Source organism: Podarcis bocagei (assembly GCF_964188305.1).
Source record: "Podarcis bocagei genome assembly, chromosome: 4".
Taxonomy (NCBI): domain Eukaryota; kingdom Metazoa; phylum Chordata; class Lepidosauria; order Squamata; family Lacertidae; genus Podarcis; species Podarcis bocagei.
In genome coordinates this window covers 4,371,445-4,389,294 of record NC_138128.1, presented here as the reverse complement: position 1 = coordinate 4,389,294, position 17,850 = coordinate 4,371,445, and the positions used below count along the sequence as shown (strand labels likewise).

Here is a 17,850-nt window from a genome sequence, read left to right as displayed (position 1 = left end):
GTTGTCCCCCTACAGTGACCTTGAAAGAGCTATTATTCAGGCAGGTTGGAAGAGAATCGGCTGATGATGGAATCACGAGGCATAAAGGGAATCAAGTAGGAGAGAGAGAGATCAACTGTATCGGAGGCAGCAGAAAGGTCCCAGACAAGGAGGACTAAGGACAGGCCCATAGGTTTAGCAGTGAGAAGGTCGCTGGTGGCTTCCGTGAGAGCAGTTTCTTTGGAGTGCAAGAGGCGGAAGCCAGATTGTAAGGGGTCAAAACAGAGTTGGAGAAGATAAAAATGAAACAGCAGGAGTAAGCAGCATGCTCCATGAGCTTTGAGGAAAAGGACAGAAAGAAAATTGGGTGGCAGTTGGGGGAGGAAGGGAGGGTCAAGGGATTAGAACCAAGATTCTCAAGAAGTTTAAATCTGATCCCATTATGACAGTCTCCAGGTTTCCTGCACTTGCTGAGAATCACAAACTGCACACAGAACCCAGTCCATATTTCCACCAGATAGGGCCGGCTGGATTTGGAAGACCTGGTTCAAAGAGTCACAAACTCACTCAACAGATGGCCTTGCTAAAGCACTCACTTGCAACTTCAGTTTCCTGTCTGTAAAAATGAGAACAAATAGTGCCCTACCTCCCATTCATGTTTTATAAGCAAGCAAATTAAAAGTTTTAGAGCAGTGGCTCTCAAACTTCTTGCGCGTTGGACAACTTGAAAATTGCCAAGGGTCTTGGCAGACCACTTAATGATTTTTCTGCCTGTTGTTTAGCCACTGCAAAGCGCTTTGCTAAATATTAAATATTTTTCTTCAAAAAAAATTAGGAATTCTTTTTGAATACAATAATATACAATTAAAATACAGTGGTACCTCAGGTTACATAAGCTTCAGGTTACAGACTCCGCTAACACAGAAATAGTGCTTCAAGTTAAGAACTTTGCTTCAGGGTGAGAACAGAAATCGTGCTCCGGCAGCGCGGCGGCAGCGGGAGGACCCATAGGCTCAAGTGATGCTTCAGGTTAAGAACAGTTTCAGGTTAAGTACGGACCTCCGGAACGAATTAAGTACTTAACCTGAGGTACCACTGTACAATTAAAAATCAATCTGAATATTTTTAGGAACAGGCTGCTATCCTTTTTGTTTATTAATGGAGAACTCCCACTCGGAGTCACTCTCTTTCTCTTGCATTAGCTTGGCTCCTTCCCCATGCTCGGACTTTTCCACTCCTTTCCTATTTCCCCCCACTCAGGAGCTTCCCCAGATGTCATAAACTGGTTGAATACAGAAGTATGGTGGAGGAACCAGCTGGGAAACCACCAAAGAAAAGGCTCAGAGTCCGGGGTGTGGTGGTAGGACAACAATGAGTGGTCAGAGGGAGTAGTCTGAGAAGAAGAAGAGGTGTCGGAAGGTGGAGAGGTAACAGGGCTCAGTGAGCAGGGGGAGTCTGTGTCAGAGAGAAGTCCAGAATCAGAGGCAGAAGCTGAAGCAGGAGAGGCCAAGAGGCAGAGATGAGTCAGTATGGTGAAGAGTCGTGGGTGTCTCCGCCTGCTGCTGCGACAAGCTCCCCTCCTGCCTGGTCTCCCAGAACCAGAAGAGGCATAAAAACGGCAGAGCAGCGGTTGACTGCATGCAGGTGCAATCTCTGACTGCTTGAAAAAAGCCCTGGTGAGGAGGCAGGGACTTTTAGTCTCAGCAACCAATTTTCATGGAGGAAGAAGACCACCAGGAATGAGCTGCTCTGCTCATTTGGCCTGGCACTCAACCAAGTCTGTGAAGGTCATGTTTTTGCTCATAAAGAGTTAACTCCCTCTTTGAACTATGTGATTACTGGTCTATGTGATTGCGGCATTCTCCTATGACACCAGCCATGGCTTTGTTCCTCTGGGGAAGGCAGAGCACCCTCCCATCACAACTGTCCTGTCCTACCCACCAAGGTTCTAAGGGGCCACTGTGCCCACCATTCTCTACACACCTGAGCCCCCCATCTCCATGTAGCGACACCACTTTACAGAGCAGACCACTTCAGTGAAGCTCATGGGCCACTGACAGCCTTTGGGAACTGTTGCTTTAGAGAGTGCTCCGCACATGTAAAAGTGCTGCCAGTGCACCACATTCTGCTTTTTGAGAACTGGTAGGAACGACCTTCCTCTAGGCCATCAGCACATGACAAAACCGTCACAGACCTATGCACCGCTGGGGAAGTGTACTGGTTAGGTGGTACATCATTGCACGGCCACAGAGTCATGGTTTTACCTTTTAACAAAGACAAGCGCCAAAGGTTATACTCACAGTTCCAGGCCTTGTGAAGTCTATGCTATGCGCTACGCTCTGCCTCATCTGGTTGCTAAATAAACGAACACAAACGCTCTGCAGATCTTCTGGGGTGATCTACCAAAAAAAGGTAACGCATCAAGTCAGTGGGAAATTACATTTTCTTTTGACCTCGGCTCCTTATTTGCACAAGGAGGTGCCAAAACGGACCGAATGCCACCCTGCTCTTATAGGTGTGAGGGCCAAAAAACGGGGGAGGAGAGGCTAGGAATGCTTGAGTCATGTCAGTAAAAGTACGGCAGAACAGCCATTCTGTGCTGTGCAAGATCCCTGCAAAGCCCCTTCTGTGCAAGCCCCACCTTGACTGCCCCCACACCAGACACCATCTATGTCATGCATGGGGCAGGGGGGTGTAGCTCAGACAAGATAGTCTGGCAGGCCAAATCAGGCCTGTGCGGGCCAAGGTTTCTCGTCCCTGCATTAAACAGCCTGGTCACAACTGCCACCCTCCAATTTCATTTGGCTGATTGCTCACATGGGTGGGCTGGAAAAAGTCAATAGCAATACAGTCATACCTTGTTTTGCAACCAGGATCCGTTCCGGAGCCCCGGCCACTAGCCAAAAGGGACGCAGGACAAAGCGACGCATCTGCACATGGAGCAGTTTGCGCTTCTGCGCATGCGGCAAACCCGGAAGTAACCTTTCCGGTACTTCCGGGTTTGCCGTGGACATTCGCCAGAATGGACGCTAGACGAGGCGGACGTTGAGAGAGGTATTACGGTAAAGACCATGTAAAGCTTGAATGAGTTTTAACGTAAGACTCGAACCCTAAGTTGTACTTGGGTTCCACTGGAATCAATGGGGCAAGGTTTGCAGTGTGACCTAACTAAGTCTGGATCTAACCCATAATCACTCTGGACTCTAATACTGTACATTTTTGTTTGTTTGTTTAGGAAGGTTCACATCAATGGATGAGTTTTGCTTTATGCTCATTGAACAGTGATAATACCTGGGACCAGAAGTTTTTTCTCTCTCACTTGACTGTCTTAGTAACCCCTTGGGATTTTGGAAGTGAGGAGGCAGCTCTTGTCCTCGCAAGTGGGGGGTTATATGCTTGCTTGAGTCACTGGGAGCCAACTGCACTGGTGCAGAATATTCCTGTTGGCTCCTGCTCTTGTCAGTGGGATTCTGTGTGATGCAGATTCTATTTATTATTAGATTTATATAAACCACCCTGCATCAAAAGATAAAATTCTGTGGCTTCCTCACTTTGGGAGGAGGGGGAGGAGGGGAGAAGGGCTGGGCTTCATTTAGCCTTTTCTGCCACTGTGATTGTATCATTGTATGAAATAAGTGTATGAAATCCAAGATCATAAAATGCAAAGTCGGATGAGCTCACAGTTCATTTCCAAAACTCCTTTGAATGCAACACTCAACTAAACAGCGCCACCACCTGGTAGAACTAGAATAAAACAGTAAACAGATTCGCAAAGAATGGGTGTCCAATTTTCTTGGAGCCCCTTGGGACAAGGCTTCTTAGCTTAGAAAAAGAGCAATTGAGAGGAACTAAAATTAGTTAGGGTGTGGAGAAAGTGTATAGGGAGAAGATTTTCTCCCTTTCTCTAGAGCTTTTGGTTATCCTGTTTAGGGAAGTTTTAAATATTTAATGCTGTATTGTTTTTAACACTCGATTGGGAGCCGTCCAGAGTGGCTGGGGAAACTCAGCCAGATGGGAGGGGTATAAATAATACATTATTATTATTATTATTATTATTATTATTAGCCACTGAAACTGAGTGGTGGGAGATTCAGGACAGGCAAAAAGGAAGCACTGCATCTTACAGTGTATCGTTAAACTACAAAACCCTTCTTCGTGAACATTCTGGCTGCCTTTTTCTGAACATTTTTGAGCAAACCCATACGCAGTATTCCAAGCGCAGTAACAGCACAGATTTGTCATCACGATACTGGGAGTTTGATTTTCAATCCCGTTCCTAATGGTCCCTAAAATGGAATTTGCCTTTTTCACAGCTGCCACTCACTGGAATGACATCCTCATCTTGCTATTCACTGCAACCTCCATGGTCTCTTTCTTGGTCATTCACTGCCAGTTAAGGCCTCAACTGCATAAATTCCAATTTATGTAGCCATGACACTTCACAGGCAAGAGCCTCCTTCATCAGACCCATCTGAATAAGAAGTATTTGGAAATATGCAAATGCGGTTTATCCCAACCATCAAATGTGGATGCTCTCAAGTTCCCCCTTACCATTTTGCCACTGACTGTGGCCTCAAGGGAATCCACCAGCTCAGCTGTCACCCCAATGAGGTTGTGGTAGTCAGCTTGGATTTTGTTGAACCGCTTGAGGTAGGTCATGGTTTTGCGTTCAGACTCCACCAGCTGCTGATGTAGCTGCTGCAGCATTTCTGTGAAAGGGAAGAAAGGGAAATTACGAGCCTTTCCCCCTTACCAACCGCACTGACATACTGAGGAATGACACAGTCCTGTTTCCTTCATAGCAAAGCACACACATACACAATGCCTTGCACATGGTGTTGCTCATGAATTCTAAGTAACAAAAAAGTGCAGTTTTGAAATCTGTGATTAAAATAAGTGCTGTTTTGAATGGTTCAGTGTGCCACCTCTGCATTTTAAATTGCATTTTAACCTGTATTTTAAATTGGTTTCCCCCCCCCCCATTATGTTTTTACTGTAATTTTACTGGTGTTAGCCTGACTCTGGCCGGGAAGGGCAGGGGTATAAATAAAATGTATTATTATTATTATTATTATTATTATTATTATTATTATTATCATCATCATCATCATCATCATCATCATCATCATCTCGATCCAAAATGGTGCCTATTTGTAGCCAAGCACAGCCACATCAACCATCATGCAAAATTTGGTCACAGTATCTGAAGAAGAGTCCAAATGCATATTGAACAAACTATATATAACATCTACATGGACACACGGAGTATGCTGTTGGCACCTACTTTGGCTAACAATCCAACGTAGTGACAAAAGAGCAGGAGGGAGCACTTACTCAGTTTTGCAGCACCAAGTATAATTGTCAGACAATATCCTCACCGTCATAAGACACAGACCAGGAGAGGGAGAATGTCCTCTGTCACCTCTAGATTACATCACTACCCTAACACTGAAACAAAACATGGGAGAGCGGACAGAGAATAGTTGCCTCTAAAACTAGACAATTTAACGGTCTTGCTAGAACATTCTGTCTCAGCATCTATTGCTCAGGATAGTTAAGGTGGCACTTGTAAACAGAGCTGAGTATTTACTGGGGAACATTCAAATGAAAAAGAAAATCACAGAAATCAACTTTACAACAAAGCATTAAAACAGAACCGGTGTTTTCATTTCCCAGATGGAATCACTTCATGAGGAAATACTTGAAAACTGCTAGGATATAGCACTGCTTTTAGAAGGTGCATTTGAAGCCATGTATATTCTCAAGAATCACCATCCCAGGACCAAAAAGTGACGTGTGTTTGCCTCCAACAACCAGGTTCTAACCTTTATTGGGGGGGGCAATGGGGGAAAGGAGCATTGCAACCTGCTTTAGGGTCCATACAGACATACGCAACTTGATTGATGGAAGCACTCGCTGTTCCTTACCAAATGGACAATCCTCTCCACGGGTTCTGCTATTTGAGAGCAGAAGTCAGCATTGTACAGCACAGCACAAATGTCTGGCAGCTGCACCATCACAAATCCACTCACATCCCTACTCTCTGGGATGCTTGTTCTTTTCTTCTATTTTTACTAAATTTGTTAAGTTATTTTATCTTGCCCAAAGAAACTCAAAGTGACTTACAACCAGCCCAAAAAAGAGAGATACATGAAAACCAAGTAGGGGAACGGAAACATTCCACCCACTTCTAAAAAGCCCCAGATAGTTAAGCATCAAAGGGTCTGGTTGTAAAAAAAAGTTTTTGACTGGTGCCTCAAGAGATTTAATGATGGCACCTGGCAGGCCTCCCTGGGGAGAGCATTCCACAAACAGGGAGCCAACACTGAAAAGGCCCGCTCTCATGTCGCCATCCTCCAGACCTCTTGTGGAGGTCGCACACAAACAAGGGTCTCAGAGGATGACTGCAGGGTCTGCATTGGTTTATATGGGGAGAGGTGGTCCATGAGGAAGGTCTTGAGCTGCATTTCACTTATATATGGCACCAATTGAGCTTTTAATTTCATGAATATACAAGAAGTGCCTTAAACATTTCCCCCCAAAGTCGGACCACTACATCACACTTGCATTTCTTCCCAGAAAATGTACAGAGCCCCTTCCTTAGAGGTAGCTCACTGGCCACTCACAAAACCACTGTGACTAGTCTGAATCTCAACCTCCGCCTTCCCCACCATTACTGAACCTGAAACTTTCTCAGCTGTTCAAGTTGCTGCAAAAGGAAGGAAGCAAAAATGAAATCATTACAGTACTAGGCTGGTTTTCAATCTTGCTTCTGTTGACAATGATAAGAGACAGCACTGGAGAGCTCCTAAAGCTCCAAACCTATTGAAGAAACTCTAAAGTAAGGTCAAAAACAGCTTTCCACTCCCAGCTCTGCTGTTTTAGTTTCATCAGCTTCAGCAGACCAGAAAAATTAAGAGGATTTCCAAGGACATTTCAGTCAAATTTCCCCCCCAGTTGAAAAGCATTTCGTTTTGATTTTGTTCCGACAACAAAATGAACCATGCAACCGCAGCCATCAATTGCCTACCACGTATTTTGTCCTACACAACTGAGAAACTTGATTTTTCCAGGCTCCCCTAGTCTTGGCAAAGCTCGGAAGAACCTACTGCTTTCTAAACCAGATTTCTTTTGTGTCTCGGGCTTTTATAACTATTGACAAAAACAATAGATTGGATGGGAAGGGACATTTTCCATGGAAAGAGTCACACTATACAGTACAGATAGGTAGCCGTGTTGGTCTGCCATAGTCAAAATAAAAAAATTCCTTCCAGTAGCACTTCAGTGTATCTGAAGAAGTGTGCATGCACATGAAAGCTCATACCAAGAACTAACTTAGTTGGTCTTTAAGGTGCTACTGGAAGGAACACTATACAGTAGTTATCAGAGAATTAAAAGTTACATATACACATCAATAATTAAATGCGCTTCTGAACACGTTTAAAGGCTTAGTTGGGGCAGCTCCAGACATTAATGCATATTAATGGAAGGGTTTCCCTGCTGCGTTAGATTAGGAGTCCACCATTTAGTCCAGTGTTGTGTTTGACTGCTTATATATAGAATTTTTATTTTGCTCATCAGCCAAATTTTGTTCTGAGGCTTATTAATGTAAAAGGTGCAACACAAAAGAAAAATGGATTGGGAGGGAGGAGGAAAAAGCAAACTCACCCACCAATTCCCAGTTGCAATGTTTTTGTAAGTGCTCTTTTTGGAAGCTCAATAGGAGGGAATGCAGTATTTGCTGGGTGGTGGGGTCCTGCAGGCAGGCAGGCAGGCAGGGTTTTGCCGTCCGGAGCAGATCTGGGCAAGGTGCAGGGTGTGCAAATGGGGGAAGGGGTCCATTGCCCAAGTGTACATTCTTGTGCTGGTGGAACACTTTAACTGGATACCGCCCAAACATTTTAGCCTCATGTGTAAAAATGCTCAGAGCCTAAATATAATCACCAGTTTAATGCCATATGACAGGCATTCTGATTCCAAAAGAGAATATACATGTCATCTCCAGAAAGCCTGCTTATTTACCTTGGCTGCACTGTGCGTTCTCCTTCTGCCGTGGGAGAGAATGAGAGCTAAGGAAAAGAAGCGCTCAGTGAACAGTGAGAGAAAATGGACTGGTGCCTCGTTGCTCTCGTAGCACTTTTTAAGGACAAAAAATCCCGTAAATCTTACAGATGGAGAACCAAGACTCAGCAAGACTATGGTTAGTTCAAAGCCCTGTGAGAACGCTGGTCCACGCTAGCTCCTTCACACATTTTCTGCATCTGGTGTTAAGTGAAAGGTGTTGCACTATAGCTCAACTCAGTTTCAAATTATCTGTCTCCCCAGACTCTCTTGTCGTTCTTATTCTTTTGTAAGCGTCTGATGTCTGCTTCTGGAAAACTTGCAGGGAATAAGAGGTGGATGTTGTTGACCCAAGCAAGTTTAATAGACCTTTGCATGAAGTCAGCCTTTGCCAACCTGCTGCTCTCCAGATGTTTTCTCTGGTCAGCAATGGTCATGCTGGCCAGGGTTGACATCTAAAACATCTGGAGGGCACCAGGTTGCTGAAGGCAAGTCACCAGAGTTCCAGGAAGAGGAAGGCCTTCCCACCATCTGCCCCTGTGTCCTTGTAACGACAGATGCCAGGGACTGAAAGTGGAATCCACTACTGCATGCAAAGCGTAAGATACGATATCTCCACCTGACAGCATTGGCCCCCATGCATGAAGTGATAATTAAGACAAATCAGAGAATAAATCATGAAGCTCTTGCAACTGAGGTACGACACAGCTGGAAGACATGCTAGAAATTTGCTTTTAAGTGTGAGAAATAACAACTCAGACAAATGCAAGGAGCCTTACACTGTGCCAGGCCACTGGCTGGTTCACCTAGCTTGGCAGACTCTGCTCTGACTGGCAGCTGTTCTCCCTGCTCTCAGTCAGCGCTACCACTAAAGACCTTCTTCCGATGGGAATTCAAATTGGGACCTTCTGGGTTCAGCTATACAAGATCTAGGTTTCAAAAAGAAGTGATCGAAGGGAAAGTGAAACTAATGAAGGCCGCATACAGGATACTGCTAGAATGGGAGACGAAAGATGAAGAGGTAAAATCAGTCATGATCAAATGGGGACAAGATATAGGTCATAACATTATGATGGAAGATTGGGAAAGGTTATGGAAAATTGATTTAAAATTTACAGATTGTTCTTTGTTGAAAGAAAATTATATGAAAATGATGTATAGATGGTATATGACACCAGTGCAATTAGGAAAAATGTACAAAACCAGTTCAAGTTTATGTTGGAAGTGTAAGAAAAAGGAGGGGACATTTTACCATATGTGGTGGGATTGTAATGAAATTAAGAAATGTTGGGAAATGATATACAATGAATTGAAGAAAATGTTCCATCTAACATTTGTTTAAAAACCTGAAGCATTTTTGTTAGGAATTGTAGGGAAAGACCTGCCAAAGAAGCTGAAAAACATCTTCATGTATGCGACAACAGCGGCGAGAGTCTTAATAGCACAAGGATGGAAGACTGAGGAAATCCCGACTAAAGAATTATGGCAAGAGAAACTGATGGACTATGCAGAACTGGCAAAATTGACACATAAACTACGGGGCAAGGATAACTGTGACTTTAAAGAGGAATGGGAACCTTTTACAAAGTACCTAAAGACACAACAAAGTGAACTGGACTCCTTGGCAGGCTTTGAATAAACGCTCACAATATTTTTTTATTGATAATAATTAGTTAGATAAATTAAGGACTTACACAATTCTGTAACATGCAGAGAATAGTACTTATAGAGAAACCAGAGATTGGAACTGAGGGAAGTCGTGGGGGCGGGGCGGGTGGGTTGTTTATGGGAGGGAGGGGAGAGGGGGAAAATTAAGGATGATATGTTTTAATATGTTTTGTTGAAGTACCTAATAAAAAAATTAAAACAAATAACAAATTGGGACCTTCCATACGGTTCATTGCTGAGTGACAACCTCTCTCTAAGGATGCAGCAAACTTTGCATAATAAAATGAGGAATGCATTGGGATCCTTGGTTCTTCCTAGGTATGTAAACAAGCCTGAAGGCTTGGGAACTGTCTCATAAAATTCCACCAGACAATGGCTGGGATCTGAGCAGCCAACAGAAGGTTCATGCAGGGACACTTGTCTCAGGCAAAAGCCACTTGATTCTAAATCATGGCAACCCACTATAAACAAACATATAAGTACGTGCCAAACATTTAGAAGTATATACCTTAACTGCATGTTTCTCTTTGGAGGGTGAACGAGAGGGAAGACATACACCAGTGCAGTCCCAGAGGCTTTTAATTCAGCTCTGCCAGTTTAAGCAGTCATTGAGGTCGGAACTACGTAAGCCACCTCGGCATTGTATCTTTAAAAGGCCACCTGCCAGTTCTCTTGTGCAGATCAGGGATAAGTAGGCATGATTTATAGCAGAGAGGTTTTTGGTGGGCAGAGAATGGTCAACTTTTTCTTTACAAAAAGGAGGCCTTCTCAGTGGTGGCCCCATGGTTATGGAATCCCTTCCAAACGAACTATGCTTGACTCTAAACCAGGGATAGAGAACCTCCAATCTGTGAGCCAGATTTGGACTGCGTGGCCATTTCAGTCAAGCCACGCTCACCCTACACCAGACATCATATTTCATTTTGGCCAAAAGGGGTTTTGCAGGCACTGCTGACTGCGAGTACCTGCAAAGCACCTTGCACAATGCCTCCCAAGCACTTGGCAGCCAGCTGATTGTCAGGTGCTATGTGCAGGTCGCTTTGCAAATGCTGTGCTCAGTGCTTCCCAAGAGCCTGACAACCAGCTGGTGCTTAGCTGTTTGGGAAGCACTGTGCAAAGCTTTTACAAATCTCAGCTGTCTTACATCATAATGGCATCAGATGATTGACCAGTAAGTGGTCCTGCACACCTGCCAACACTGGTCCACAGGAGGAGATAAAATATCTGACCCACCGGGCCAAAAAGTTTCCCCACCCCTTGTGTAAGTTGCCCTCAGGTGTTTCATAAAGCATTCAAGCTATGGATGAGGCCCAGATTCTGAAAAGCTTATGCAATGATTAATCAATACAAATATATCTAATTAATGTGAAGAAGGCGCAGCAGAGACTGTACTTTTTGAGAATACGAAGGAAAAACCATCTTCCGCAGAAACTGCTGCTTGCCTTCTATCACTGTGCCATTGAGAGCGTGCTCACTTATGGCTTATGTGTGTGGTACGGAAGCTGTACTGCCCGGGACAGGATGGGGTTGTGCAGGGTTGTTAAGGCAGCACAGAGCATTGTTGGCTGCCCACTCTCCACCTTAGAGCAGATTTATGCCACAAGGTGCCATAGGAAGGCACTGGACATAGTAAAAGATCCATCGCATCCTGGTCACTGTCTCTTCGAGCTCTTGCCATCGGGACGGAGATACAGGACGATGAAGACAAGAACGAGCCGTCTTAAGAACAGCTTCTTCTCCAGAGCGATCTCAGCCCTGAATGGGAAGCCCGGACTTTGAAAGTCATCTAATCTCCCTTGCTGTATTATACTGTATTGTTTAATTAGTGTTTTTATGGAGCAGTCAAGTAATTTCGTTGTCCCCGATGGGGGCAATGACAATAAAGATATTATATTATTATTATTATTATTATTATTATTATTATTATTATTATTATTCATCTAAAAATACACCAGATTGCAGCCTACTTGAGAGTAGTATAATGCTGATCCCAGCAGAACTTTCCCCCAAATAAATATACACAGGCTGCAGAGTATCATTAACTAGCTGACAGATCCACTAATTTCACTGCTCCCCTGAAAGGGATTAAATTGCAGTGAATTATCTTTAGAGCATTTTGCAAAGGATACATAGAGAGTCAGAAGTCTTGGGGTATTGCTGGCTTTTAGAGATGCAGACAGGAATTCTTCCAACCTCATTTTTAGATCAGACTCCCAAGAATCCTAGAAAAGCAACACACAAATCAGAACTGTTTATCAAATATGTACAGCAATTTTCTACAACACATACCAGCATTTTGCAAGCCAAAAAGCGAGGAATATGTCACTTAAAACATGGCTCCTGGTGAAATGCAAAGAATAGCAGACAATTTGGGGTAGTTTTATGTAGAAGAGGCCATGGTAGTTTTATTAAGAGGATTGCAAACGTGGATGGGCCACTTAAGCTACAGTAGGGCAATTTTGCAGGAGCAGAAACCACCATGAAGTTCTCTTTTGCAAACTTTGTTGAAATGATAAGAGCTGCACAGAAGCCCTTGCACAGGAAAACCTTGTTGACATTTGTGTATACCAAAATCTAAGTGGATTGTGTCCTAATGAGTCACAGTCTTTAAAGGTCTTAGTAACAGCTAGCTTGGATAGGGTACTGTGGTCTCTGTGAGGCTGCCCTTGAAAAATACTTGGAAACTGGTTCAAAACAGATCCATCAGAGTTTGAATTGGGAAAAAGCATATTGAACATATTCCTTCAATATTAAACCATCTGATCTGATTACCAATTTGTTCGCAAGTCCAAAAAGTGCTAATTTTAACCTGTCAGACCCTAAACAGTCTGGAATCAGATGGACTCCTATGTACCTAGCCAGCTATTCAGATCAGTAATTTTAAGTTCTTGTCCATGTTCCTAAGCCTAGAAAACACTGGACAGAGAAGTTCCCCCCTTGCCCCGCTCCTTTCCCAGGGAAAACCCACTCTTTAGTGCTAAACTGGAGCAAACGTCCATCTGAAGAAAACCCAAATTGCTGTTTGCTCCAACTGAGCGCTGAAGAGCTGTTTTCCCTGGGGGAAAGCAGCGGGGCAAAAGGAAGTGTGAGTCCTGAGACGCAACAGTAGAGCATGTGGGGAAAGGCCTTTCTGGCCGCAACGCCAGATGTTGAATGCCCTCCAGATAGAGGTCCTTCACATCCAGTCACAGCTGGCCTTCTGACAAGAAGAGGTGGCCATTTTTGCAGCAGACTCAGCAAGCGGATTTTAAAGGTAATGGAAAGCTTGCACCCTGGCTGTTTTTCTCTCCTGTTTGGCAACTATTTAAACATATTTTGATCCGTCAGGCACCTGGGGTTCTTCAACAATTTTGGGGATTCCACAATTTTGGGGATTCCACAATTTTTAAGCATTGCTGAGCTAAAAATTAATACTGTATCCCTCACTCCTGACAGAGAAGCCATCATTCCTTGTGATTTGGAATGTAAGATTAGACCAAAGGCCTCCCTAGCCCAGCATAATGTTTCTTACAGCTTCCTCGCAGGGACTGGTGGCAGCTTCTACACCGTGGAACTCCCTGTCTGCTTACATTTGGTAGACATCTTCACTGGAATCTTTTCGTTGCCTGCTAAACACCTTTCTGTTTAGGCAAGCATACCCAACATGTAAAGGTGGCATGTATTTTAATCTATAATGTTCATTTAGAATATATATATATTTGAATATTGGTTTTACTAATTTTGCTTTTTTATAATCTCATTTTTAAGAACGTGAAAGATTTGTCCTGACCATTTTTTAAACATTTATTTTTCACCTATCTATACTGAAGTGCAGCAACCAACCCTCAACAGTCCCATCCACCCTTAGCAGCATATTTTATTGATAATTTGTATATTTTGTATTCTTTGAAAACCCTTAAAGCATTTTGGGCTTTTTTTGCAGTTAAGCAGTATAGAATTTCTGTTAAATGAGTAAGATAAACAAATATCCCAAATCCTATTGCTGCTGATCCTGTGGGTAGGATTCAGCCACCATGACTAGCAGCCACTCAGTACATACCTGGAAAAGTTCTTTGAAAGATGGGTGGATCATAGGGTTGGGAACAAACGGTAGGGCATAGAATGGAAGGAACTCTGTAGTTTGGCTCAGTGCTGCCCCTTTGGTCTCCAAATAGGTTTTAAAACGTGCAACCCTTTCATCCAAAGCTGCTTTGCTCTAAAAAAACAACGAAGAAACACAAGTCAGCAACCTGGAAAGCAGCATGACGGAACTCGTGGTGGGAATCTTGGTTTTATATATCGCTTGGTGTAGAGGCCTCCAAACTTATTTTATCCTCAAACACCACACCAGATGCTTGGGTTCTATGCGAGTCACCCTTTCCCATAAGCGATGTCTTGAGGAGGGTGCATGGAACCAGGATGGCAGAAATGGAGGAAGCAGATCGCACTACTAAAGCACAGGGGCTGCATAGCCACCAATCAGGAAGTCCCCCATTCCAATCTTTCTCATCTACCACAAATTCACTAGATGGACTTAAGCCTCCCTCTCTTAGCCTCAGTCCCCTCAACTACAAATGCAGTGTTAATCAAAAATTCTGGGTTGTTGGAAGCATTACTAAGATAATATACGTGAAGTACTTTTCAACAAACCTAAAAGACTATGTAAATCCTAAGCATTATTAAACACAACTACTGTGTTTTCTTCTGCAACTTCCATCTCGCCTATTATCAAGTTTCTACTCTCTGACGTTTTTCTGGTTTCAGAAACGGCACAGCAGTCTTCCGGCGAAACCAACAATGGGATTTTTTTTAGTATTATTTCAGATCTACTGGGAGCAGTAGAGATGCAGTGAGTATTTTATTCCCCAGCTTTTTTGACAAAGTATCTTTAAATACCTGCAATTTTGAGTAGCCAGAAACACAGTAACACCTGTCCAGCAGTTTAAATTGAGCAGGGACCCAAACAAAGAGAAAGCAAAGGATCACACAGCAAGACTCTCTATTTCTAGAAGCCATCAATTCTCACCTATTAAATACTGCAGGCAGCCTGCAGGTGATCTTATTGAGCCATCCAAACTGACTCTTCAAAACCACTGGGATATTTTGGTGCTTTATTGCCAAAACAGACTGCCCTAATTTTTTTACCTGTGTGCTACACAAGTACTATTAAGCTTATATAGCTTCCTTTCAAACTAATCCTAAACAGTAGGTAAAAACTTTATCTGTCCATTGGTCACTGCTGAGCAAACAGTGACTCCTGTGGAGACACAGTTACCTAACCATCTTGCCATGCGGGAGGGCATGAAGGAGCAAGAATTTGGGAATGCAACTAACCCAAAAGTACTTTACACTTGCATAACGGGTGACAGGACTCAGTGAAATCCTTTGCATGCTGTGTTCAGTGCGGCTTGTTCCCTAGTGTGTTTAAGAGTGCATCGTAAGGTTTGTTAGGTAAAGGTAAAGGGACCCCTGACCATTAGGTCCAGTCGTGGCCGACTCTGGGGTTGCGGCGCTTATCTCGCTTTATTGGCCGAGGGAGCCGGCATACAGCTTCCGGGTCATGTGGCCAGCATGACTAAGCTGGTTTCGAGGATCAGGAATGGGCACCATGGAGACTAAGGTCTATGCACTCGCTTCTCTCCTTATCCACAAACCAGGATGCCCCACCAGGATCAAACCATAGTCTGGGAAATCTGTTGGCTAACTATGATTTGTTGGTAAGCAGAAGCAGAAGCTTCTAATCTCCTCCTCTCCTACAGGGGAGGAGTAAGCCCATAAGCCTGTGGCTAGCAGCCATTCATCCCTGAATGAAGTCTAGATCTGGACTGAACCATTATGAACTGCAGGTGAGAGCTCCCAACTGAATGATCCTAAAAATAAAAAAAATCCCTCTACAAAGAAAGCCAAGCTGTCAGGGTTAGCTAGAACCCTTCTCCTTGGCATCTAATTTTCTCTACAGAGGGGTTTTTAATTTTATTGTTTGTACAGAGGAGCACATAGTCAGAAGAACTAGCTTGGACACTCTAACCATCTTAGTGAGAACTAGGCGAAAGCCACAAGCCTGACTGAAACTGGAAAAGGGGTGAAAGCAATGGGTTATTTATCTCAGCTGTTGACTGAATCACCGCCCTCTCCACTCACTTAAGAAAAGATAGGAGTAAAAATCTACAAGGACAAATTTATTAAAAAAAAGAAACATACAGGTTTTCCTACACTGTGCTTTAACACATAGATGGCAAAATGGATGTGAAGATAGAACTCTAGCTTCTGAGCGACAGCTTCATTGTCTCGGATTGAGGAGGGAATATTTTCTTCCCACAGTTCAAAGAAAACATCCTGGTCTCCATCAGTGAAGGACGTTAGTAGATCCTTCCAAAGAGAAGAAGAAGAGAGAGAAGTTACATATTTAATATCTCACTTCCTACGTGATGTTAAAGATGAAATCACTTCAACTGAAACTGTTCAGATCCAGAAAATCCCCTTTCGAGATTCTTCATGGACCAATCTGCTCCACAGCGTAAATAAAGGCTGATCCAGAGCACCTAAGTCAGGGCACCATCTCTGTGCCAAATCCAAATAGTACAGGTAGCACAATGTGGTACAGGCACTTAAGAAACCCCTGGGCAAAGCAGAGCTGACCTCACTGCTCTCCACCTGATGGGCACAGAGTTCAATTCTGCTTGGTTCAGGTGTGCCAACCCCTTCCCTGAGCTCATCTTGCTGGGTATCTCCCCCACCCGACCCAGAAAGGCCAACCTTGACAGGTGGGCAGGATCCTCCCACCTGTCAACCACCTAAGAAAAATGTTCCTCACCCTTACAGTACATGCTCACGATTACGATTACTACTATTATTAATTAATTAATTAAATCTGTAAACCACCTGAAGGGCAGTTCACTACTTGGCAGAACTAAGGAGTGGGCTTTAAGTGATGAGCGAGGACATCCCAAATGGGGATCCCTTCCAGCATGGACAGGGGAAAGCAATTTTGAACCAAGGGATCACCAATGTGGCGAGGTGAGCAGAAAAAAACTTGGATTTCAACTGCAATAGGGCTCCCATATAGATGAAGCACTAATTTCACAAAAAAGAGAAATGTTACCTGAATTATCAGAGCCTTGGAGTCCTTCACTGAACTACCCCCAGTTTTAGGTAATGGTTTCCCTTTTATTTTGCATTCCTTTGTAAATGTTTTCACTGTATCTTCAAATTCTGCAAACTCCAAATACTGCAAACAAGAAGTTAGAAGAAAATCTGCAATAATTCTCATTAAAAGACAAGCAACAATGGATTAAGGCAACAGAACAGAAACCTGTTTGGATGCCTGACCTTTGATAGCTAGAAAACTGGAGAAAGCCGTAGCAATACACATGACTGGGCACTAGAAAAACATGACCTCCATATCAACCTATACATTTTCAGACTTCTGTATGTGCACAAAAATTATATGGATAAGTCAAGTTCTGAGCATGATGTCTATACAAACCAGTCTAATGATTCACTTCCAGTGACTGCATTGAGGTTTGTATATTGACCACTGAGGAAGACCCCTAGCGGGTTGAAATGCGTCTGGTTCTCAGTATTATTGCTGGTCATAAGAGCTTTGGTTTTCAGGATTACTGTGGTTCTTTGAATTTGATGACTGCATTTCAGACTTCATTTATATGTTATAGGCCTCATATATGTCCCTATTTTGGGAATGATTAAAATTCCATATTTATATATATTGCAGTAGTGGTCTGCATCCCCCCCCACATACCCAATTTTCTGCCTTAAATCTACTTTTTGAGGTTCAGTTCTGTATTTTCTGTTATTTGTATGTTGATTATCTTTTCAAGAGACGTTGGACGATTTCACATCAACAAAAATTGTGCTGATTTAATGTGAATTTTACTATCTAATGAGACCATTGATTCATAAAATGAAAGCAATAACCAATGTACTGTACTACAAAATAAATAAGACAATATTGTAGATGATTTAAATTAAAATCACTTTTTTTCTTAAAAAAAAACAAAACAAAAATTGTGCTGTTTACTTTTTAAGGTTTGATGTTTTAATATGCTTTTGACTGGCAACCCAGCCAGGTGAGCAGGGTACAAATAATAAAATTATCATTATCATCATCATCATCATCATCATCATCATCATCTCAGCAATTCT

At 43.1% G+C, this 17,850-nt stretch overlaps 1 protein-coding gene across 5 annotated transcripts in view; it reads right to left on the bottom strand.

The window, feature by feature from the left end:
• Positions 1–17,850, bottom strand: part of ARMC9 (armadillo repeat containing 9) — a 98,275-nt gene that overhangs the window by 78,554 nt on the left and 1,871 nt on the right. For 4 of the 5 annotated variants that reach the window (XM_081190156.1, XM_081190158.1, XM_081190159.1 and 1 more), the window contains exons 3-9: positions 16,790–16,915; positions 15,889–16,056; positions 13,748–13,903; positions 11,838–11,930; positions 8,002–8,026; positions 4,531–4,688; positions 2,280–2,378 (exon numbers count right to left, since the gene is read on the bottom strand). In XM_081190156.1, the coding sequence (XP_081046282.1) occupies positions 2,280–2,378; positions 4,531–4,688; positions 8,002–8,026; positions 11,838–11,930; positions 13,748–13,903; positions 15,889–16,056; positions 16,790–16,915 (825 nt within the window). The remainder of the gene's footprint in view (positions 1–2,279; positions 2,379–4,530; positions 4,689–8,001; positions 8,027–11,837; positions 11,931–13,747; positions 13,904–15,888; positions 16,057–16,789; positions 16,916–17,850) is intronic. The other variant, XM_081190157.1, reaches the window with a different exon arrangement.